The 26,403-nt window shown below is 46.2% G+C and overlaps 1 protein-coding gene across 1 annotated transcript; it reads left to right on the forward strand.

Annotated features, from left to right (window-relative positions):
• Positions 1 to 449: 449 nt before the first annotated feature.
• nuak1b (NUAK family, SNF1-like kinase, 1b) lies at positions 450 to 25,979 on the forward strand. Its single transcript, XM_083763561.1, has 7 exons — positions 450 to 1,924; positions 9,253 to 9,373; positions 14,534 to 14,685; positions 16,708 to 16,773; positions 17,034 to 17,153; positions 20,180 to 20,312; positions 20,881 to 25,979. Exons 1-7 carry the CDS (start codon positions 1,595 to 1,597, stop codon positions 21,984 to 21,986), a joined length of 2,028 nt encoding a protein of 675 aa, XP_083619687.1. The 5' UTR covers positions 450 to 1,594; the 3' UTR covers positions 21,987 to 25,979.
• Positions 25,980 to 26,403: the final 424 nt, after the last annotated feature.

The raw sequence follows: 26,403 nt of genomic DNA on the forward strand, positions 1-26,403 counted from the left end.
TTCTGAATACACTTTCTACTTTCGGTATACTTTAAGCAGGCACTTCCTGTGTAACAGGATATGTGTAACAATCCTGTTACACACCTACCAATATTTCTGTAAGTTATAATTACTATTGTTATAATAACTTTTAATTCGGGACTTTTACTTGAAACATGGTATTTCTAGATGGCAATATTTGATACTTTAACTAATTAACTCTACTACATTGAGTAACATTGGGCTACATTGGGCTACATTGTAACCAAATGGATACATTTGTATCCTCTCAGACTCAGTGAGTCAGAGTTAAGAAGAGTAGACGATACTTACGACAGAGAGAGAGAGAGAGAGAGAGAGAGAGAGAGAGAGAGAGAGAGAGAGAGAGAAGGGGGGAGGGAAGGAGGGAGGAGGTCTTGTAACTCCGCCTCCAGACGCAGGGATCATCTCGCATTCCTCCTTCACACAGACAGCCCCTCACGTTGGAGAATAGAGAGAGAGAAAGGGAGAACGAAGAAGAAGAAGACGGGCACAACAAGAAAAGACGGAGTAGCAAAACGAACCATGGCAATGTTCAAAACACTTCAGCAGCCTGATATCTCCGACCACCACCACCACCAACATCACCACAGCGCATCTTCTCAATCTTCTCCACCGTCGACCACCGCCAGCTGGGCTGCATGCATGGGCACAACATCCACGTCTAGTACCCGCACCACGACCACCTTAGACAGCGTCCAGATGCACGGAGGAGCGACACCTGGGCCGCGCTGGTGGATACAATAAAATGAGGGTCATCTTCATCCAGAACGCCGGTTTCGTCGCTGCTTTCTCGGGATAGATTATAATAAAGGAGGGCAATGACGCCTTTTAGTTGACGAGGAGTCAGTGATGTTGTTGGCAGCGTTTTTAAGACGATACTGAGTGTGAGAAGAAGACAAATCAAATGTGAATGACCCCAGCGAATACCCCGACCGACGACAGACTACGAGATCATGCCAATCCTCTAGGCGAGAGAGACGAATAGACCGAGTTCTTTTCTTATTTTTTTTTAGCTTATTATATATATTTTTTTATTTTTTGGATAGAGTTCCTGTCTGTAGATACAGTAGCCTACTCCGCTTCCGACATGCTTTGCCCTGTCGAAATCTGAATACATGATTAGTCTACATGTTGCAATAGTCTAACTCTTAGAATAATTAGATAGCGATTATTATGTATCCGGATTTTATAGACCGATAATGTCTTCTTGATGGTTTTTCATTTTTTGTATAGGCTACTATTTAATCTAACACTATCGCGCAATACAAAACATGGAGAGGAGAATCCTCTGATCACATCATGATCAAAGCGAGTGATCGATTAAGACAATCTGGAATGTTTATAGTTCCCTGGCCATGATTAGTTCATGATAATAGTCTATATGACTAGCGCGCATTATTATTCCTTGTAATTTATTTATTTATTGATACTACTATTATTAGGCCTATAAGTATTATATTATCAAGTTGTTATAAGTACCTTTAGTTTGAGATATTTAAACAGTGGGAAGTGAGGTGTTTTATTTTTTTATTTTTTATATATATATAAATAAATTGCCCACTTCCCTAGAGAGATGGAAACAGCTTGTCTATCATCATCATCGTCATCATCACCCCGCCGGGGGGGACTACTAGTATCCCGGTCAGGAACCAAACAACAAGCCCAAACCTCCTCCTCCTCAGCGGTCAGACCGGCTAGTGGGCCGGCCCCCTCCCCTCCGGCCCCCCCTGCACCCCCCCGACCCGCCAGCGGCGGTTCTCCGACGAACACCGCCGAGAGGAGGAGCGTGAAGAAGCACCATCACAAGCACAACCTGAAACACCGGTACGAGCTGCTGGAGACGCTGGGCCGGGGCACCTACGGCAAGGTGAAGAAGGCCATCGAGAGGCACTCCGGCAGAGAGGTGAGTCAGTTCATATGACCTGTATAGTGAGAACTGTGAGACAACTGAAAGACGCTCTTAAATCACTATCAAAGACCTAGGGGTCCCTGGGGAGGCTCCAGGTGCCCCCCCCACAGCCCTATAGTATAGTGTTGAAATAGTTTTGAATCATTTTAATATTAATCGTCTGTCGGAGGTCGCTGGCAGCCTGGCACAACATATTTTAATGTGTGTGTGTGTGTGTGTGGGGGGGGGGGGGGGGGAGCTGGGCTGCAAAATACATATGGGGGAGGGTCCTTGACATGAAAAAGTTTGAGAACCACTGCTCTTAAAAATCAGTAAACATCTGTCACAGTGACAGCAGGGCCCTTTTAGGTCCCGACGTCTGTAATTCGGGCCCATACGATTGAAACGCCCTCCTGTGAATCATCAGCACACTACAAACAACGCTGCAGTGTCCAAAATAACTACTTTCTTTGACGGAGGCGTGTGTCTCAAGTCATTCCCCCTCTGGGAATTTCCCAGTGTTTGCTCAAAGGCCCCTAGGGGCCATGGGAATCTCTGCTGCACGCGCTCACTGTCCCCGAGCGTGGGGCTAGCATGCAGCATGACCGGACGCACCAGTGCAGATGTTTAAACCCCAGCCACTGACTGACCCCAATGTTATACACATCATTGAAGCCGGCCCAACAGTCCTCAATGGCGCCCACTCACTCACAATCTCACATGGAAAATCAGTCCCAGAAATACACTGTTGTTCATTGCAGGAACGGATAAAAAGCCTATTTATAGATAACTCTTCTACCTCTGTCTCTGTCTCTGTGCGTGCGCGAAAACACTGGGTTGGGACCCATTTGTGGGTTGTGGTTCATACATTGTTCATACATTTAAAACAAACAAACTTTTTTTATGAATAAATAAGAAAATCACACCTGTGTGAAGTGAGCTTTGGAACTATACTGTAATTGTTTTACTGTACTGATTTACTGGTACTGTAGTCGGTGTGAAGCTCAACAGCAACACTTAGGCCCAGAAGACAGACACTCGTGCTGAAAAAGAAAGGAAATACTTAAGAAGTAGTGAAAATAGCTGATCTACAAGCTCATAGCTTCTAGATCAGCTATCTTTAGTTTGGGTCACCGGGAGACATCAAATTCCTCTTTTTGGGTGTCGAGATAAAGCCATCTTTGTCTGTTGTTGTGGTTGTTGCCACTCCATCAGGGTGACTTTTGCCCTTGGAAGTCTAACGTAACTTCTGCTATGATCTGTCCTTACAGACCTGCACAGCACCTCAAATATTTCCATGTGTGGCAGAATATGACCCCTGTACCCATTCTGGCAGGGACAGAGGAACGTTCCATGTACTGAGAATGGGGTGTTGGATTTATGCACTGCAACATCCTGGGTGTTAATTTACCCACAGTACCCCTGGTATCCATATTTTGGCCATGTCATTTATAGGTGAAATATTTGTAAATCTTTCATATTTTCATATTTCAATCCAAACCACAAGATCAGAAAATGTCTTTATTGACGAGCATGGCCATGGGAGACCTCCAACCACCACTGTTATGTTAGTTATGCTGTATTACTCTTACCATACATGGTTAAAGTAACACCGTATGGGTTGCAGCATTACATTGAGACGTGGGGTTCTGCAGAGTTGGGCCTCCCCCTAAAGGCTTTGTTTAATGCCTTGCACTTACAGCACTTTCATTCCCAGATCAAAAGTCTGCAAACACTTCCAGAGAAGACAAAATACGTTCACATGAGTGCATGATGTACATCAACAAAATTATTTACTCTGAATAAGCTACAATTTACCCATCTCCCAAGTTGTCCCAATCGGCGCACTCAGATAATGCCCTACTTTCAACCCTAGTGTCCCTATTCATGTCATTGTAGGCGAGCATTCTTCAAAAATAGCAGATACACAAGCACGCCGCATCGTTATGCGTTGTGTGAGTTTGTAAATCAGCTATTTTCTGCAAAGAGATTTGGTGTAGAGGGAAACGATTATGGGGCCAAGTACAGACAGTCAGACTACTGGGGGACACTGGTCAATAAAGTGTATAGTATAAGTGGTCATTTCAACATACATTATGTATTGTAGTGTTTGGTGTAAGGATTATGTTACGTTATGCGAACAAGAGTTCTGAGTGCATTATGACATGTATATTAACATTTCTAAATTATACAATGTTTATAAACAATGTGGCAAAGCAGACCCTTGTTTTGAGTTACATGATTGATTCATTAAAAAAGTTCCCCAAAAGCTTATTTTTCCAATGACAAATCAGACTCATTGAGAACACATGCGAATACACCCAAACTCTAATATTGTCTAATAAATTCCAGATTGTATCGTTTAAAACCCCATGAGCTCTAGGAATCACTAGGCTAATCCCTACATTCCTTGTCCTTATCTGCAACAGTGGTCCAAGCTTAACATTCTGACTTCTAGGGGCTAAAACCTGAGACGAAATGGGACGCCAGTGAAGCTTAGGCCCATCTCACACCAGTGGCATTTGAGGAGAAGGGGGGGGGGGGGGGGAGCTGTATATTTGAGTTGAATCTTATCTTTAGGGAATCAGTGTCTCGGTACATGAGGTCCCAGGCAGCAGAACTCAGACAGACAGAGAGACAGGGCTCTTGTCGGGCACGTGTTGCTATGGTTTACTTGACCCCTGACCCTGGGCCCTTGGTGTTCATACGGCAGATATAGCAGCGTGGCGGTGAGAGGGTTGCGCAACCACCATGGCTCTGCCACTGTTTGTTTTCTGTGGCGTGCCGGCAGCTGTCTTCCACTTAGAAAAAGGGGAAGAGCAGACGGTGCATCAGGTATGAGTGACTAAAGAGAATGTGAGGGAGCTGAGAATGTGTTTGTGTACAGTCGGTGCGCTTTGTGCTCGCGAGGAGCTGGTTTAATGGACTTATGGAGATTGATTAACCTCATGAACCCTAGCATCCCTTTTCTAGGCTGTGGCATATCATAAAATGCGAATTTGGTGAAAATATCAGATCTACAAGCTCACAACTTGTAGAGCTTGTAAATGAGCTATTTTCAGTGAAGAGATTTGGTGTACAGGGGAAAAATGGACGGGACCAAGACCAAAGTATAGATTCCTGGGCCCAGTCAACAAAGTATATACGGTATAATATATGGTTCAAGTTCACATATGCTGTGTGTCAGTGAAAGTGTATGTGAGGCATGATTTATATTAAACATCTCCTATGTTCGGCGAGTGACACCGTCACACGACGGAGCACATGATAAAGCATGAGTGAGTGCCTGCTCTCTAATCTGTACTGCCACATGCTGTGTTCCTTGGCAGTTGTGCCTGGAAAGCTAGCAGAAGGGAATTCAGTCCATGCCGGACGGAGATGCCTTGGAGGTATTTCGGCGTATCTGCTCCACGTGCGCGCGTCAGTCGCATGTTTTGGCTGCGGTGACAAGCAAGGTGGCAGGCGGCGACGAGGTTTGCATGTGTGTTGTTGGTGACAAGGAGATACAGATGAGTACTGTTTGCCATGTACGATGAATTGAGTGGAAAGATGGGGGTGACAGAAGGGGCCCCCGATGGAGAGTGACACATGAAAAGCCATCCCCAACCAGCAGGAAATGAGATCGGGGACAGTTAATATCCTGTATGGGGGAACGGGGGTGCAAGGAATCCCACCATAACAAGAGCACAGGGTGTCAGTTAGGGGGGGATACAGACAGAGTTACATTAATATGAGCTTAAAGCACTAGATTACATCACTCCCCAACAATGGATTCACTGGGGAGGACTGGAGAGAGGGGGAAAAACACTGACATTCCTCTGCTATGTGTGGCTACAGCTGAAGACGTTTTAGGATTTCTGGCTCCGGTTGAGAAGATATAGTTCTCTGGAATAGTTAAGGGCTCCTCTTCCCCCCACACAGTCTCTCTCTCTCTCTCTCTCTCTCTCTCTCTCTCTCTCTCTCTCTCTCTCTCTCTCTTCCTCTGTGTTGTTTCTCTCTCTATCACTTATCAGTCTCTGGCCTTTTCTCCCTCTCTCTGTGTGTCTCCCGTTTGCCCTTCATCATCAGCAACATAACTTGAACATGATCTCCAGGGTGAGAGGAGCCAGGTGGGGTGAGCTTGCTCGTTCGTGATGGATACCTCATCTATTTTAATGGCCTGAGAAAAGCACCGGCCGATGTCAGGCTCTAGTGAAGCGAAACGCGGACTTTCACTTCAAACAAGGCCCATTGTTGCGTATGGAGCCGGCAGCGCTGGAGGCGGGCAGGGAGGGGTGAATGTAGTCGGCAGGACAGTGCCGGTTTGCTGTGAGTGACGGTAATATGGAGCTGCTCTCGGGGAAGAGCTGTGCCGGCGGGACCGGCCAGCTGGCCGGCCCGGTGGGTAATCTGCAGTCCTGTTTAACGATCCACAAAGGGGGGTCAGGGCCAGGAGGAACATGAGCACATACAGTATCACTGTTGTCAGGTGGAAACCTTGTATGTAAGCTGTTACTTTTCACTTTTCAGTAATGAGATAAGATTTTTCTTTTTTTTTTAATTTTTATCCCACGATTTTGCAACCCATTTTTTTCAACCATGTGTCAATTATCTAATATAATCCTGGATGCTACACTTCCTCTGCCAACCTGGGGGATCAGCGGACTGACCTCATGCTTCCTTATATGCATGAGGAGTCCAAGCTGCCTCCCACCTGACAGGGGAGAGTTTCCCCGGCCGGACGTAGCGTGTGGAAGGAACACGTTATTCCGACCAGTTCTGTAGTTGGTATTTAGTCACTATTTAGTCACACACACAATATTGAAATATTGAAAAGTATGAACAAAGAGCTATAGTGACTAAAACTCACAATCATACTTGACCATTTTCACAAATGTCTTTTAGTTTTTGAGGGGCGCTAGCCCCTTCTATGTCCAGCTCTGAGGGTTTGTGTAAACATTGTGTTAACACAAACATTGAATGCCATTGACAAAGTTGGCAAATTGTGATTGGTCGGAATTAGATGATGTATTATGATAAGAGCGCCCCTCACTTCACACAGGTGGGATGTTTTTTCTCTCAAAAATAGCAAAGAGCCAACATACAATCTTGTTGTGAGCTTGTAGATTTTGCATTTTTTAACTTGTATTTTTTACTGATTTTGTCATACACAAACAAAGTTGAAATATGGAGATACAAGGTTTCTGCCCAATCGCAACGATATGCAAGAGATGGCTAGCTTGGTCACAAGCCAGTTTGTGGGGAGGCCAGCTTGTTTAATGAGTTTGCATACACAGGGTGGTATTAGGGTCATGGCTTTTAAAAAGATTGATTGCTGGTTATTCTCCAAGAGAGGGACATTTCAGACATGGAAACCTTACTTGCTTTGCCACAAGTTTCTGGTTAGTATATGGAAGATCCGGTGCAGAATTGTAAACCTCCGTTGCCAGAGTTTGAATAGGATCTATAGGGGATGCTATGGAGGTGGCAGTTGGATGCTGTAGCTCTATTTGGGCTAGAGCCCAGAATGGTCAAGTTCCTTCCATCGTCATAATATTTCTAATGGCAGTTGGCAATGCGCCCTCTCATTCCTAAATTAAATCCAGGAAGAGGCTGCAACAAAGGATGGAACTTAAAAACCTTACTCGGGTTTTGTGGCCAGGCGGATAACTCTGAATCCAATGAGGTAAAGGAAAACCACAGTGTTAAGGCTTTTACTAATTAAGAACACCGGGTAACGAAGGCAAACACTCAGCATGGGGACACACAGAGCCCCTTCTTGTTTATGGCAGAATACGTTTTTTTAATTCTATGTAATCAAGATTTGCTCTGGATGGGAGCTATTCCGGTTTGGGGTTATTTTTATGGATGTATACGGTAATTAGCTTGGCACCCGTTACCGCCTGTGGTTTCTGCTGCTTGGAATAAAAGTTGGGCTCCCCGGAATATGGCTGCTTTGCTCCAGGAGGACAAAAGTTTAAACTAACAGAATTCAGAGTGAATAGGCCCTATGCAGGCCAGATCAAAGGACACCCGGGACTCAATCCGGAATGTTTAGGCTACAATTATAGGGACATGTGCAGGACTGTGTACTTTCTATTGGGTTTATTTGGAGTAGCCCGCCAGCCTTTCATTTTAAGAGCGCATTGGCTAAAACGCTAGAGATTTCAATGCGCGTCCAATTGCGGTCAAGTCTCTTAGCCTGCTGTTATTTGCACGACAGTGAAAAAACATCCATTCACATCTAATTGTTGCCTCTTGAATCTACTGCGAGAGCCCCCCTCTGGCAAGGCCAGATAGGCCTCAAACGCTGACTCTACTGCTCATCCTACTTATCTTGACTGTTTTAGTCAACATGACAGCCTTTTCCAGACAGACGGTTGCCATGGAAATCCCCCCGCGTCGTGATTCCGCCACCTGATCTCTCAATTAGTGCGGGGTGAGGGGCCCGGTTCACAGACCCAGCCCAAACACTGACTAACGGCAGGTTAAATGCGGGCTCGGGTCCAGAGAGAGCACAAAGGAAGCTTCCATTACCTGCCACCATGTCGTGCCAGGTTGTTTTTCTCAAAGTGGCGCACCTTAATTTGTGACTCCCACACACCCTCCCACGCTATACAACACCCCGGAGGCTGGGAAAATGACACTGTCTGCAGGAGACCTGGGGAATGACCCCCCTCTCTCCCTCATGTCTGATGACACAGACAGGTGAAGGGAGGGTTAAAGGTCACTATAGGGGCCCTGTGGGACTCCAGGAAGGGAGGTCAGATGAGACTGAGGACTCACAGAGAGTTTATTGTAGACTAGAGGATGGGGATGTTGCAACAGGAGCTCACATGTTTCTCTAGACTGTGTGTGTGTGTGTGTGTGTGTGTGTGTGTGTGTGTGTGTGTGTGTGTGTGTGTGGCACCCTATATTTTATAGGGGGCTTTGGAATAGCGGTGTTGACAATATATAAGACAAATGCACTTGGAATGGGAAATAGAGCGGGATAAATGGAATAGGTAGGGTTTGATTTGTAATTACGACATTTGTGCACAGCAACACTCTTGAAAACAAAATATTGCATTGTGGATTTAAATAAAATATTCTTTAGGGGCACCCCTGATGTAGATCATTTGTTTGTTTCTTTAGCCACTCTCCACCTTACGACAGAACTTGCACGAAAACAAATTTCACCCAATTTTCTTCTTTTTTTTTTTTTTTACTTCTGTAAACCTTGTGATGTGACAAAGCTGATTCTGACATGCAATACTATACAATAAATCATCAATACAAGTAAAGAGTATGTTAAAGCAGAAAACCAGATGCTGGATTCTCTGCTTGTAATAATAACCAAGTTGTTGTTGTTGTTGTGTCTACAGGTGGCCATCAAGTCCATTAAGAAGGATAAGATCAAGGATGACCAGGACATGGTCCACATCCGCAGGGAGATCGAGATCATGTCATCTCTCCGCCACCCCCACATAATCTCTATTTATGAAGGTGAGGACCTGCCTCATGTCCAACGAGAAGAAACGCGTGCGCACGCACACACACACACACACACACACACACACACACACACACACACACACACACACACACACACACACACACACACACACACACACACACACGCCGCTGTGGCCAGGCTGTGTAAAGTGTCATGTTATGATGTACAGATGTCATACTGGAGCTGTGAGATGTTATTCATATGATCATCTGCTCTGTTCATCTGCCTGGGACAGACGTCACGTGTGTGTGTGCCCGTGCGTGCGTGTGTGTGCGCATGCCCGTTCATGTGTGTGTGTCTCCCACATAAGAGGTCTCCCCCCTGGTCTACCCTAGTCTTGATCTCAGGGCCAGACATCTGCTGATACTTAGAGACATCTGCAGCTGGGAACCAGACTGGGATCGTCAGACGCACGTGTCTCTCTCTCTCTCTCTGTGTGTGAGTGAGAGTGAATGTATAAGTGTCTATGCCTATGCTCATATCTGGGTGTGTGTGTGTGTGTGTGTGTGTGTGTATGTGTACGCGCAAATGTTGAACAACTGGGTAGACATTAGTTTAACCCCAGTTACCATGACTGTTAACACTTACCATGCTAAGGTGTACAGCGTATACACATCTTTAAAACACGATCGCAATTAATGTTTTTGACAGCGGCCGTTGACCGTCCCGGAGCTGTTTTAGCTGCGCACGCGTTCATTTACTTCTTGGTTTACGGACAAAACTTGCTATTATCTCTAAATTTTACGGCACTGTCCATGGTTTTGATCGCCGATGTTCTGTCTGACATAACCAAGCATCTCATTTGGAATATTAACGCTTCCAAAGAGAGATCAGACTTATAGCGTAAGGTATTAATGGAACATTTCACCTCACGGTTTTGGAAATGGAAGGTAGGGCTTTTCAGAGTAAAATCCTCATCTTCTTGGCACTCCCTGGTAAAAATAGTGTTAATCTGGTCAGTATGCTGAGGCAGGATTCCCCTTAGCTATCTTTTTCAAAGCCAGCAATATGTGTTAATTTCACTCTGAGAGTGTGCAAAATCACAATTTCTTACAACCTACATTTACAGAGAATTTAGCTTGTGTAGTGTGTACTGCAAGTTTTTTAATATAAAGGCCTAACAAGCACCTCCTGTTTCCTCATGCAAAAAAACAACAATTATTGCCTATGAGTGGCTGTAACCCAGTTTAAACAATTCACATTGAATCCCATGAGTGCCGCTGCCCACAATTCGTCATCCTAACTGAACACAGCCTCAGCCCATGAGCACAGGGGCTGCCGTGAGTGAGCAAGTGGCATCGGTTCCATTTGTGACTCGTGACTTATTTTTTATGTGTGTGGGTCAACAGTCTCTCCCTCTGGACTCTACGTCCTGTCAGGGACAAGGGGAAAGGTTTGCCTTGTGCCACATCGGTCGTGTTGCCGGCCGCTGCATGCTGCCCAGACTTGGCTCACTCCGGCGTGCTGCTTCCTTTGTTTGGTTTCAAAGTCCTCCGAGCGGATCGTTATCGGCTCCTCCAGTGTATATATACGGCGACAAACAGCACTATTTGTCATGGGAACGTGCCAGTCGTCAGCTGGAGGGCTGCGGTTTAGCCCAGTTTGTCCTGCAGTCTGGGAGAATGATTAAAAGAGCACCCGGCTTCATAAACTCTTGTGGAGTCCATGTGCTGGCGCTGTGTGTGCCGCGCGGCACCGCCTCCCTTTGTACCCAGACCCCGAGCGCCCAGCCTCCTCTCTGCCAGGCTGTTTCACTTAGTGGCCCCACTGTACCCCTTGCTCGCTCGCCCTGCTTTTTGGTGTTTCTCCTTAAAGCTCTGTGTTTACTGTCGCGGCCTGGCCTCCGCCCAGCCTCGCCTCGGAGATGTATAGAACCCCTCCCTCCCCGGAGATGTGTATCCGGCAACACCCTCAACAGCCCTTGCTAACTTGCTTGTGTGAAGCAAATCTGATCCAGATGTGTGTGTGTGCGTGTGTGCGTGTAGATGGATTTGTACCACTCCCCTTGCGTTCTGCATCCATCAGCATGCTATGTCTGTGCAAGGCTTTTAAAAAGCCTTACACACACACACACACACACACACACACACACACACACACACACACACACACACACACACACACACACACACACACACACACACACACACATATTTGACAAAGGAATACTCAAGCCCCAAGAATGCTATAAATGCTCCAATTGGCTCATCCAGCTAAGCTGTTAGTGGGTTTTATATGTTCTCAGTGGAATCTTCTGGAGATGCCATTGTCCCCAGAGCAGAGACAGAGCCTGTAGGGACAGGCCTGGCTGGCATGACTGTGACAGGGACTGCCCTCCTGGATGCTGGGGTTGAAATGTCCGAAATTCATGCTTCAAAAGTCCACAGACAAATGCGGAAATTCATGCTTCAAAAGTCCACAGACAAATGCGGAAATTCATGCTTCAAAACAAATGCATTGTATTACTTATACTTTTTTTGTGAATGATAAAGTGGTCTTTAATGTAATTCTGAAATGGCATAATATGTCTTAAATCTAAGACATCTAAGACTAAAGGAAATAGTACCCGTGGGGCAGACTTTCAGCGGTAAAGGTCCACTAACACTCCAGGTGTTATTGTGTACCAGCTTGAAGGTTGAAAGGATTCTGGATTTATAGTCAAGGACTATTACATCAGCATGAAAAAAGTCCCAAGCTTACAAATAGGCAGCCTGCTGGTTTGTGTAGATGTTTATTTATTTTTAATATTCTTACAGTCTGCTGCATGGCCCTCAGAATATTCTATACTCTACTAAGAAAACCTGCTTTCTGCCCGCTGTGTAAGCCAGAGTACAGAGGCCATTGTACAGCACAATGGGGACTAATTACCAAACAAAACACAGTGAGTGACAGCGGGGGATGAAGCAGTGACGTGTGCCCAGGGAGTAGCTAACCGGAGTTATGTAAGCCAGGTAATTACCTCACCACCAGGGGTCAAAGGTAAACAAATATAAAGAAGAAAAAAGGTAAAAGGAGAACCCACACAGGGACCCGGCGCTCCGAGCAGCACACTCTGCTGCTCCGCTATCATATGGCTCACTGCAAATGTCACCTGGGGTCACCGCCTCGTCCCTCCTAATCAGAATGCCAGAAACGGCGTTCTCTCTCTCTCTAGCCTCCTCCCTCTGGGTGTTTTTGTTACCGATGCTAGTGTATGTTACTGCCCCTAGCCAGTAACAACCAGCGGGCATTACCATCAATCAGCAACCATGTGTTTTTGTAGAGGATTATGTCTTAAAAAAAAGGATCCATGTAGGAGAGAGCGAGAGTAGTGTAGCAGCTTATGAAGGTTGTTCACTCATGGGTGGAGAAAGCACAGGTCTTCACCTCCGCTGACCCTGCTGTGTGGGATAAAATCAATACACAATGAGTAAAAACAAGCTTGTGCTGTGTTGTTGTCACACCTTCCAGCTCTCCCTCTCCTTCTTGCTTGCTTTCTCTTTCTATCTGCCTCATTCATCCATCCATCCATCTTCAACTGCTTATCCGTAGTCGGGTCGCGGGGGCAACAGCTCAACCAGAGTGTTCCAGACTTCCCTCTACAGAGCAATCCTAGCCAGATACCCGAACCACCTAAGCTGGCTCCTTTCCAGGCGAAGAAGCAGCGGCTCTACTCCGAGTCTCCCTCGTGTGACTGAACTTCTCACCCTATCTCTAAGCGAGATGCCAGCCACCTGTTGAAGAAAACTCATTTCGGCCGCTTGTATCCGTGACCTCATTCTTTCGGTCATGACCCACACTTCATGACCATAGGTGAGAGTAGGAACGAAGATTGCTCGGTAGACAGAGAGCTTTGCCTTCTGGCTCAGCTCTCTTTTCGTCACAACAGTGCGGTACAGCGACTGCAATACCACCCCTGCTGCTCCGATTCTCTGGCTGATCTGTCTGCCTGACTAATCATTTCTCTCCCCTTATTGTGTGAACTCGCCGGAGGCCAAGTAATGTTCCCAAGTCACCGGGTTATACATTAACATTACAATTACAGAGTATCAGTTTAGTTTAGCTTCGTTTATTTATTTTACATAGACGTCACAATCACATTGGATGAACCAGATGCATTGCTTAAAGTGTATATAGCATGAGTGATAATTTCCAACACCTGTCCACAGGTGGAGGGTTTTCTCCAAAAGTACAAAAGAAAAAGAATATATTGCCAATGACAAACGCCTCAGTTCGCCTCCATGTAAATGGATTTGTTTTCAAATGCATTTATCTTGGATTCTTTTCCCTTTTCCCTTAACTCCATCGCGGTTACAAAATGTATATTTCGGGTGAATTAAAATAAAATCGCGACACATTACATAGTCGTTGTTTACTTCCGGGTTCACGGCCCGGGAGTTTTTGGTCTTCAAAATAAGAGGCACTGAATAGCCACCGGCGTGGTGGAATAGTGGCCAGTCAATGAGTTAACTTGTGAAACAAAAGTATACATAATCGTTCCAATGACAAGTCAGAAACTAGAGGAGAGGTGAACGAGTCATGCAGGGTTTCTCTACTTACTAAAATGGCCATATGCTTTAGGGTAAGATGTTTTCCTATGTGTACATAGATACTGGATTGTGGTGACCAGGAATGTGGGACCGAGTTGTGAAACATGGTGACATGATGTGAAGCTGATGAGTTACTCTCCTCTCCTCTCCTAAATGCATGCGTCTGTTCATTTCTCCTCCGTTACCCTCTCTCTCCAAGGGGTTGGCTTGATTGAAATAACAGCCCCTCCCCGCAGTGTTGTTAAGGGCCGCAGCCAGACTTATGAGGTGGAGTATTAAGGTGATGTAACCCAGGGAGAAGTAAAGTGCTGAGATGCAGAGTGTGCTTCTCTGGAATCCACTGCGGCCGTCCAAAACTAGGTGGGGGGTAAACGGGGACTAATCCACTCGCCATGTTACAACGAAGAATGTCCACTTTTCTTGACGATTACAAACTGTAGAAATGGAGCTGGGATCACTGTGTAAACAGTCCTCCCACTCTCCCTGTAATCCCATTGGCCTCTATAGTTGTGGTACAGTATGAAAGCAGATCATAGTTTTGATAAAAATATTACTGGACCGAGACCAAGGATAGGACAAACTGTTCTCTTTGTCTTATCTTTCTGGTCTTTTCCATTGCAGTGTTCGAGAACAAGGACAAGATCGTGATCGTGATGGAGTACGCCAGCAAGGGCGAACTGTACGACTACATCAGCGAGCGCCGTCGCCTGGGCGAGCGTGAGACGAGGCGCTTCTTCAGACAAATAGTCTCTGCCGTGCACCACTGTCACAAGGTGAGGACACACACACACACACACACACACACACACACACAGTACAGTATCAACACTGCACACTTGCATGCAGAGTAATTCACACAATCATTCATTTTCACAGCCACTCCCTGTCTTACTTTTGCTTTTTTCGGTTTTAATTACACGCTGCCACACACACACACACACACACACACACACACACACACACACACACACACACACACACACACACACACACGTATATATACATTCCTTCTTCCTTCATAATCATATCCCAGGGTGAGAGCTTAACCACATTAACCCTGTGGCGTCCATATTTTGGGCATGTCATTATAGGCAAAACATTTCAAACATCTTCAAAAATAAATTCCCAAAAGCATTTTATTCAAAACCGAACGCGAAGTCCTGTGCGTTTCACTATTCGTCGTATATAGGGCAAAGTACTGTATATAGTGGCTTAAGTGCTTAATGTGACACTAACCAATGCATCTCCATAGTTCAACCGCACATAGCCAGTCTGTCTGCCGCGCTGCGCTGCTTTTCTTGGCCCACGGGTGTCGGGGAGTCATCTGGTTCTGAGTGGGGCTGCGACGCGCTGCCAATTGGATTCATACTGTTACACTTGCTTAGCGTTGCACGCACGCTGAACAGCTCCAGTGCTGCTGGCTCTGTTCTCGCCTCCTGTCAATCTCCACAGTCTCCCTAGGGACCCACCCACACCCACACCCCGTCCTCTCAACATGTTAATCCCCCTCCGACCCCTCCCAGGGGTTGCTTGGGTGGGTTCTCCCCCTAGTCGCTCGACATCCAGCTGGAGATAAGGATGATGTCATGGTTTCCTAGGATAGGACAGTCCCAGACAGCCACGAGTGATGACTCATATCACCACCGCCAGGCACCGCCCACTACCGCCACCTCCTCCATAACCCGCCGGGGGTGCGGTAGCGCGGTTGTCTTTCCATGACGCGTCGTTTTATTTTATATCCCCCGACAGACTTCTTCTGCAACAGTGGCCACGCCTCAGGCGTTTTCTCATTGGATAGCGCTGCATTGTTTGGTGCCACCCACCCCAAGGGGAGACAGACAGACAGACACTAAGTGACAGTGGAAGAGCAACACAGCTGTTTCAACTTAGTCATTTAGCCTACTTTAATTGCCAAGTACTATGTTGCAGTGTCGAAATAATAATAGTACTTGACAATGGGAAAGTAAATGTGCCGGTGTCAACTTTGAGTTGACAAATGTTAGTGCAATTTGGAAATACAGCATAACTGATTCCAACCCCATTGGTTGGTATGCAACTTGAGAGGTGCTGATTGGACAGCGCGGGCATCGGACCACGCGGTTGCGGGCTGACGCCTCGATTGGGCGTCCTCCTCTGGCTTTGTCTTTGGGCTAAGCTCCGCCCCTTGACATTAAGTGGTTATGTGCAGAAGGGAAAATAAATAAATGATGCTTGTTGACAAGGGAAACAGGAAGTGTCCACCCCTTTTACTTCACCACCACCAATCACAGCCATGTCAACACATGGTCTCTCAAAACAAACAACCAATGTGGTGTCTCTCTCTCTCTCTCTCTCTCTCTCTCTCTCGCAAACGGTTCCCCCCCCCCCACCATAGTTTCATTACCACAACATGTTAATTCCCGTGCTCTTTAAAAAAATAAAACAGAACTAACAACATAGTTGTTTTTTAATCCCAAGATGTTGTGAGAACATCATTCACCCTGGTCAGGGTAATTACAAGCTCATGTTTATGAAACAGATGTGAACCACCTTTTTGAAGAAACTGCTATAGTCCCCAAAGGGGACCAGACCCAAAAAACGCTACAACCCTAACGAGCGTGCCTCACTTTCTTCTGATACCTGTTTGGCAAGGCAGCTCTGTCGGGATTGAACCATCTGTTACCGTAATGCCACGCAATCATTCATCGTTCAGGTTTGCGAGTCAGGAAAGGAGAAAGAGATGCATCAAGAATGTTTTTTTATTTAATTAAATTAACATAATATACATAATATTTGTTCTGGTTTCCCTCACACAGAATGGGGTGGTGCACAGGGATCTGAAACTGGAAAACGTGTTACTGGATGATAACTGTAATATTAAGGTAAGTGTTTACGTTGACACCCCTGTGTTCTTTTGGGGCCGTGGTTCGCAAAGTGGGGTTCCTTGAGGGGGTTCCAATTGGACCCTTACACGTCTGTAACTCTTTTCTTTATAAAATAAAACTTTCTTTGAAATGAAATAAAAATTCATGTACTTTGTTGATATGAAACGGTTTAGCTGAAACTCTACTGCCTCCAATGCTCTCTGAGGATCACATGGCTAATGACAGCCCGTCTCTCGTCTTGTCTCGCCTCCCTGCAGATCGCTGACTTTGGCCTGTCCAACCTCTACCACAAGGACAAGCTGCTGCAGACCTTCTGTGGCAGCCCGCTCTACGCCTCGCCAGAGATCGTCAACGGGAGACCCTACCGCGGCCCGGAGGTGAGGCCCCCGGGGGGCTCTGGACACACACACACACACACACACACACACACACACACACACACACACACACACACATGAATTAAGTGCTCACTGGTTGGCCTCCTGGTGTGAGAAGAAGTCTCTCAAGATAATATCATGTGACTTCAGTGGTTCACTACATTTTCATGTCAGGGACCCCCAACTTAATATGGATTTGGGGCGCAGAGTCAGACCCCCCATCGGCAAAGATTTTGTGCCAAGCTGCCAAGACACCCATAAGTGAAATTTATTATTCCTTTTTTCATGTTTTGAAAATAGCTGAAAGATGACATTGAGAGCTTGTAGATCAGCTATTTTCACTGATAGCTGACGTTAAATCTTTCCTCCTTTTGCTCGTGGCTCATGAACCCCTGTGGGTTTCCAGAACCCACTTTAGAGAACCGCTAACATAGTTTGTAAACCCATACTGCATACAGTGCTTAGTCATCTTAATCGCCACTGTAAGCGTTGTTATCGTAACGTAACTCACACATACAGTCACAGTCTCACACACACACACACACACACACACACACACACACACAGCAGAGAGAGTTGTGGGTAGGTTTTAGTGGGTGGTGGTGGTGGTTCTTTTGATGAGATTAGAAACCAGTCCCGCAGGGAGAGTTCTCTCACATCTCCAAGTATTCGGGGGAGTCCAGATACTGTCTATGACCCCCCGCACCCCCCCCCCCTTCCTGTCCTTCCTTTGAAGTGGGGAATTGTGTTATAACTGCTGCTGCTCACACTGTCTCCTCCCTAGGAGGAAAGGGAGTGAGCTCCGCTGCCACCGCAAAGAGCTCACAGCCAAAGCTTTCAGAGTCCGACAAAGTATTTATTTATTTAAAATGTGATAGTTTCTGAACTCTGTTTACAAAAAAGGCTCCCAAAAAAATAAAGTAAAAGAAGTGAAAAAATGTCGCTTTGTCGCATAAAAAACAAAATAGAAGAAAAAAACATTTTAGCTATCCAAGTCTAATTTAGCATAATTGACTGTAATTTACTCAAGAGTGCTAAAAACAACAGCGGGCCGATCGCAATCGAAATGATAGAATCCCGGTAGGGAGAGAACTGCAAATTACAGCAAACACGAGGCATGTAGAAGTAAACGTAACAATGGTGCACGCCTCACCTCGGGGGTGGGGATGCACATTCCTGGTGCAGGTTCCATGAGCGCCTAGGGGACTTTCTCCTGTGACTAAACATGCAAGGCAGATATACAGGCTGTGTCTGCCTTCCTGCTCCCTGATACTCTAACCATCAGGAGACGTGTTTCTCCCAAACCGCTCTCACATTTCCGATGAGCAACTCTAAGGCATGATTTAGTTGCAAGCCAGTTTCACCTGACAAAAATAGGTTGCGTTGTCGTGAGCATACTCTCACACACGTGCGCACGTGCATCGTGCATGCACACACAGGCCAGAGTCTGACACAGGCGTGTGCTAATCAGTGAGGGGCAGTGTGTCTCTGCGGAGCCGACAGGGTCCAGAGTCTAGATAGATTCATTAGGTGCTCTGTCTGTCTGTCTGTCTGTCTGTCTGTCTGTCTGTCTGTCTGTCTGTCTGTCTGTCCGTCCACCACCTCCACATACAACTCCCCACACCTACTCATGTCAAATACTATGTAACTCCTTCCACTGAGAAAATTAAGACCCTGGTGTCAAGTATTGATTGGTTGATTGAATACTTTATTAGGCAGACATGTAAACGGTACAGAGTACAGTCAAACGCTTAGTGTAAAAGGATATCGACGAAAACAAAATTCCGATCATCACATGTACAGCTTGGGGAAAAAAGGAAGGGGTTAACGAGGTGGGGCATAGTCACTTGTCTAAAGGGTGAGCGATCATTTTGGCTGGCTGAAAGGTGGATTTTCAGGCCGCCAGTGATTTGCATTCTTTAAGGGAAGGGGTCGGAGTATTCCACACTTGGGGTAGGACTGCTTGAAGCTGATGAGCACAAAACGGCTCCCCCCTGGCCATAGAAGTTTAGTAACCCACGTAGGAGACCCGCAGTCAATTCCTGAGTACACACTTAGACCTTCAGTTTCAGCTCCACCCAGCTCATGGCCGCTCAGATGGTCATGATGAATGCTTTTTTTTGGGGAGGGGGGGACACTTTGACACATAGACATGGCCCGAGGAAAACCGGTGACCTCCTGATTACCAGACAACCTCTCTGACCACAAAGCTATGGCCGCCCTATGAACAGCTTTAAACTGCATGGAAACAAGCAGTTTCTTCCCAAGATTACTAGCATTTGTCAGCATTCCGAGGTTCGGGACCCGGACACACATAAATGCACAGACACATACTGTACAGTGCAACACTGTACCAAAAGCTCTTTAGCAGAGATCGTTTTGATTGCATTGATGTGCGATGGGGGTGATGCTTGTTAATGTCAGAGGAGATCTCCAGTATTAAACTCAAAGGTCTCTCTTGCGTGGCTGAGCAGAGTGGAACCTGGTCTCACGGCAGGCCCTGGAATGCCATGAATCACTGACCACACCAGGACTAGGTACATGTGTTTCCTTTGCATAACCTCATCTAACGCACCTCCTCGTCGTTTGTGCACAATGTCTGTGTGGCACAGGAAAAGGTCCGTGACGGTCACCGCATTGTACGTCATCGCCTCCTGTATGCAGCATTCCTTGTGTCTTTCTACGCTAAAAACTGATAAACCAGAAAAGCCTTTTTGTTTGCTGCTGACCCCTAATGTTTGGTCTAGGGAGGGTGTAGAGTAGACAACCACATGTCTCCATGCATGTGGAATCACCGTCCACTTGTTTTCACCTGACTGTGAGGGGTTTCAGCTGGAGGGAGTAATGCATGCAGAGCAACATGTTTTGTATTTTGGAGAAAAACAACATGAAAGTGTGAGAACTACTGATTTTAAAAGGCATTTGTAGAATGGGCCTCAGGTCGTAATGATGAAGACCTGTTTGTCTTGAATGAAGACACCTTTTGATGGTTGTGTTTTCTTTCTTTGTTTGTTCCACACATACAGGTGGATAGCTGGGCTCTGGGGGTGTTGCTGTACACCCTGGTCTATGGGGCCATGCCGTTTGACGGGGGAGACCACAAGAACCTCATTCGTCAGATCAGCAACGGGGAGTACAGGGAACCCACCCAGTCTTCAGGTAGGCCAGGTCACATGTCCTCTCTTCCAGCTCTGCTTCTGTAAAGGCCACAGACACGCACAGACACACATGAATGCACAGGCACATACAATGTTCCAGAACCTGGATTATGTTATTATTATTAACCACTTACACTCTATATACTTCCTTGACCGGAGTCCCCCAGGGGTCTGTACCTGGCCCCACCTTTTATTTCTCTAGCTCTATCAAAAATCTACATGTAGACCACGTATTGTCGCCGAATGTTTTGCCTATTATGACAGGCGCAGAATAGGAACACAAGGTTTCATGTGGTTAAAATGACATATCTGGGCCTGGGCCGTGGCTCAGCGGTCCAGGCACCTTGGCTGGTAATCCAGTCTGGCAGTGTGCCGTGGGTTCGACTACCGATCCCGACGGCCTTTACTGCATGTCACCCCCTCATCACTCTCCCCATTTCCTGTCAGCCTACTGTCTATCCCTCCATTAAAAAAAATTAAAATTAAAGGTGAAAGCCACAAAAACATTTGTATAAAAAATGACATATCTGTACTGACAAACTCTTGTACCTCTGCTATGCCTCTGTCAGATGCCCGTGGTCTGATCCGCTGGATGCTGATGGTCAACCCTGAGCGACGGGCCACAGTGGAAGACATCGCCAACCACTGGTGGGTCAACTGGGGCTGGAAGAACAGCGTGTGTGACTGCGAGAGCCAACGAGACCACGGCGGCTCGCCCATGCTGGCCCGCTTCATCGACTGGCAGAACCGCACGGAGAAGCCCACCGCCATGCCCCAGCCGCTCCGCCTGAGGCCCAAGAAGTCCAAGAAGGAACACAACGAGACGGAGGCTCCCGGCGGCGAGGAGGACGAGGAGGACAGGAGGACAGGAGGCGAGGAGGACAAGCCGGGCCTGAAGAGACCGAAGGGCATCCTGAAGACCCGGGCGGTGGGGGAGCAGCGGTCGCCCAGCCTGGAGGAGGTGGAGCTGGGGCAGGAGGCGCTGGAGCAGGAGGCACTGCTGCGAGAGGTCCAGGGCGTAGAGGTGGCCTCCAGCCCGGAGAGGGAGGAAGAGGAGCCAGCCAAGATGGTGCCCACACTGCCCAAGAAAGGCATCCTGAAGAACAGTCAACAGCGGGAATCAGGGTACTACTCTTCCCCGGAGCGCAGCGAGTCCTCTGAGCTGCTAGGGGGCACCAGCATGTCTCTGCTGGCCAGCTCCCCACCCAGGAGAGCGCCGGGGAGGAAGGGCATCCTGAAGCGGAACGGCAAGTACTCCACCTACAGCGGGCCTCCCTCTGCGGCGGCCGTGGCCGGGGTCCTCGGGGACCCTCCTTCCTCCGCCGATTCGGGCCTGTCCCGCAGCCAGAGTCGACCCTCCAGCATGGTCGGGGAGGACAGCTCCAGCTTGTCCCTGTCCCCCAGCTCCCTCGGTGGCGCCGAGTGGCCCCCTTCGACCCCCCACCTGCGCCCCAAGATCAGGGCCTGCCTCTCTGCCGAAAACCTGTTGCAGCTCGCCAACTTCAAGGGCTTCCAGGCCGCACCGGCGCCGCTCCAGGGGTCCAAGTTTGGCCGTGGCCCCAGAGCGAAGGGGTCCTCCCCGGGGGACAATGGCAGCTTCTCCCTGCTGGGGGATCTGGAGGACATGACTCAGGTGTACCAGCAAGCCCTGGACATCAGCAGCAACCTCACCTAGCAGCAAGGTGGCAGAGTGAGCATCTGGCATTAGCGTGTGCATGTGGGGGAGTGTAGACATGTATTGTGGGTTTCCATGACGACCAGTGTGTTGCTGGGATGCACCTTTTTGGGAAGCTGCGGTTTCCCAAACAGAGTTGAAATGCTGATGGGAGAGAGATATATTTACACCCATGCACATGCACACGCAAATGTACACATTTTTTATGCACTTCTCTGACCAGGAGGAAATGTTTGTAGGCGAGAGAGAGAGGGAGAGAGAGATTGTAGCTGGCACGAGAGCATGCCACCCAGTCTGCCTTTCGTGGCACACCAAGACTTTGCTGTGTTTCAAAATGTTTACATATTCAGCAGAAAAAGGCAAGTTAGTATCACAAGAAGCGAAGCAACCAGAAAACTGGTTGGCTCTCCTAGCAATTCACCCATTTTGAGATTGAGTTTACAAAAGCACCTTAAAACTCACACAGAGCACATGCTTTTGTGATCTTTACTTCATGATTACTTTTTTTTGTTTAGAAACAAAACCAGGGTCTTGCTCCAAAATAACTGATAATGTTGATTATTTATTAATATTTGCGTAGCTTTTAGGTTTTGAATACCAAACTGGGGGGTGTTACTGGCCGTTACTGGAAGAGTCAAAAGCTCATGTGTCTCCCAACCCTTTGTGTGGAACTGACATATATAATAATTATGTTGCTCAGTGATGAGAAGCATAATATACATACTCGACACATATAGCTATGGCTGCGCATGTAAAACTCGCAGACAAGTATATCTCCCTAAAAGTGTATGTCCTATATATGTGTATGATACTAGGGAATATGTAGGAAGTGCCTTTTTTCTATTGATTCATAATACGATTATGTATGTCATTTCCTGAAAAGTGGAGAGAGGGGGAGAGAAGCCAGGCCGACCTGTCACCAGTTGTGCTGTTTAAGATTTTGTTTGTGAATGTGGAGAGGGTGTGAGAGAGAGAGAGAGTGAGAGAGACCCGGGACCTTGACCACACAGCTGACTGGCCTTGATATCAAGGGTTCAAAAGTCACCCGAGACATTTTGAGGCTGTTGAGAACAAACGGCCTCATCTGCACCCTGGCGTCCGTTCAGAACTAGTACACACACACACACACACACACACACACGCGGGAAACCGCAGGTATACTGTAGTGTTGGAGAGAGGTCTCCCAACTTGCTAGCAGCATGCTCTTTGTCGTATGATTTGTTTGATGTGTCAACAGCGTAGGTGCTAGAAGGTTCAACTAGAGTGACCTTTACTGAAGGCTGATGGCTCAGACGGCCCCTTGCAGCCTTGGAATGTTGGCCTGGCAAATAAACCCAAATGCCACCTGAAGCCACGCGACTGTCCCTTGCTTAAAGGAACTGATCTTCACGCTACGCGATGCAACACGTTGTATTCATATGTACAGTATGGATCAGCTTCCGTCTTGTTTTTAGATTTTTAGGTTATTGGTAAAGCGCCTTGACAAATGGATGTTGGTGTAATATAAAACAAAGTTTTATATGAAATCTATGACAAAATAAGAAGAAAACTATCTTTTTCCACAACAAGGTGGTTTCCTCTGTGGGGCTGGTTAATGTTTTATCCCCCCCTCCCCCGGCTGTGGAAAGAGCAAGTGGGGTTGTTTTTTAGTGCGCTGATGACAAAGCACATTCCACAGACAAAGGCTGGAGACGTGTTGGTGCTGGAGATCTTATCAGTCCAAAGCTCCGAGTCAGCAGCACAGGTGGGACCTGCGGTCTGTACTAGGCCCCTCCAGCTGTGTACACTAGTCCATTATGTCAACCAAGCACAATTAGCCAGCTATTGTTTTCATTTGGAGAGGTAAGAGAGGGGTAGAGGAGGTAGAGTGCAGCCATTTGTGGCTCGAGGGTCGAAAAAAAGAGTAATGAGTAATGTGGATGAAAAGAATGATGCCTTGAATTGGTGGTGAAATGAGAGAGGGCTTTCCTGTAGAGCACAGGAAACGGATCGGTAGGAGTTGGGTTTGTTGAAGGAAACAGTTTATGTCAAGTAGTGAAAGTAAAGAAAGTGAGCAGACGGATTGACGGAATGTAAATGCAAAGTTATTGTTTTAAGTGCAGGAGATAAGATAAAGCTGTTGAAACGATTATGGTAGGTTTGACCGTGTCACAGGCTAACAAGGGTCTTTTTAAAAATGTTTCTGAGGTATAGGAATTCCCCCCCGCTGGCGCATGATGAAGTCATCTTTCACTCTGGGTTTTTAACTAGCGTTTGTTTTCTTTTTCCTTTTCTTTTCTTGGCGGCGGTGACTGACGAGTGATTTTTTTTGTTCAAATGCAGAGAGACTGCGTGTTGACACAGCTTGTCTTGTGGGTCAGTGTGTGACTTTGTGTGTTGTGAACCGTTGTGGCCTTAGCGTAGTGTGTCACAGTTTTCAGCAAGCATGGGCGAGCGGTGGACGCCGGGTGACTGACATTGTTCAGAATGTCAAATTATGTAGATGGGGAAATGATGCAGTAAACTACATGTAGCCATAGTAAAGTTAAAAAAGGACCCTGCCATTTTGAATGTCGTGAGTCTGCTTTGTGTGAGGAAAAGGTCCTGGGTATGGATTTAGTTGAAAGACCTGTTGCGTATTATATTACATTTTTAATTGCCTTTTTTATTGCATTTTTATTGTCAACTGGATTTACAGTGATGAAATTATACTATGTTAGTATTTTTGTTTTATTATGCTTCTGTTTTTGATTCTCCAAAATATAAGAAACTTTATATTGCTTTATGTTATGGCAGAGATTACTTCCTTCCTAAGGGTTTGGCCAAAACGCAGAGAGAATCTGATCCGAAATCAGTTGAAGTCTCAGTTTATTTCCCCCCCCCCATTTTGATACACCACCAGTGAGGCCAGAAGCTGGGCTGAGATCAGCTATGCAGATTAGTAATCCAACTGCTTCCAAAGTAGGAAGGAAAGACATACAGTTGGACTCAGCCCAAGTGGAAGCATATCTTCTTATGAATACAATCTCTGTGATCTTACCAATAAGCGGATATGTGCCGTCACATTGACAGCTTATCTCCAAAGAATGATCTCACCTCTTACCAAAGCAGGGGGGGGGGGGGGGGGGTCCAAAACATCAAATGAACAGGGATTTATAAAGCAATGGAAAGAATCTGATGATGAAACTCTCAATCTGCCAAACTGGAAATAACTGGTGCATATCCGTTAGTTAGCAGAAAGTCTAATCATAGGAAAACTTGACTGGATATTGTTATGACAATAATAAAAAAATAGTATTATGTTATTTAAGTATTATTTTTGTTACGGCTCATTAATATTGTTGGCTAATGCCACGGTTTTGATTTATTTTCTTTCGGTGTCGGTTTGTGAATCTGGGCTGCCGAGGTGGATTAAGTTGAGTGCCTTCGCAAACTTTTACATTTATTTTCTTTTGTTTTTGGATAATGAGAATAATTACCAATGTGTTTTTTTATACTTATTTATTTGTGATCAAGCCATTTAATTTGATGTAAAATGACTTTTCGTTCATGCTTCAGCCTGCTTTAGAGCAGGGTGTTCCCCAAATCTCCCAAACTATTGAAAATATCCGATGTACAAGCTGTTCAAAGTGTTGCGTTGCGATGCGTTGTCAGATTGCTTGTAGATCAACCTTTTTTATTTTTTATTCATGGAATTTCAGTTTGGGAACCACTGCTCTAGAGTGTGGTGTGACGCATTCAGTCTGCACTTGGTCATACAGTGTGTGTTGTGCTCCAAAAATACCCGTGGATGGGCTGCTATCGTATAGATTCAGCTTTATACACCAGGGTTTCAATGTAATGGGATTCAGCAGCAGATTGTCACTGTGAATGTCATGGCCAAGTATGTATTTTTGGGAGTAAAATAAAACGATAAGATTTCAACTAAAAGTCATCCATGTGGGTGTATCACCATTGAACCATGTGCCTCTGTAGTACTGTATCAACTGAAATAAATGGATCATGAAAAAAGTTGATGCGTGTGCACATTATTGTCAGGAGTCTAAGGCTGCAAAAGAAGAAAGTCCAAGTTGCATTTATTATTATTTATGTTATGTATTCATTTTCAAAACCAAGACACAAAAACACCAGGAAGCCCCATTTAAAAATAAAAACAACTTGTGTGCTTGTAGATTAGCTATTTTCGACTTACAGTAGTAAGCAAGAGCAACACAAGGTAATGCATCAAATACATATAAATAGTCGTCAATGATCTTAAGTAAGCTAAGAACCAAAAATCCATCTCACAGTAGAGTATCTGTACAAACAATAAAACTAATTAAGTATACACTATAAAATGATGTGTCTAGATAATATGCTATCTAAATTACATCATTTAGCCTGCAAGGACCCAGATGCTGGTCTCCAATGCAAGCACCAACATTTCTACTATTTGGGA

The sequence above is a fragment of the Protomyctophum parallelum genome, assembly GCF_964188405.1.
Source record: "Protomyctophum parallelum genome assembly, chromosome: 4".
NCBI classification, from domain to species: domain Eukaryota; kingdom Metazoa; phylum Chordata; class Actinopteri; order Myctophiformes; family Myctophidae; genus Protomyctophum; species Protomyctophum parallelum.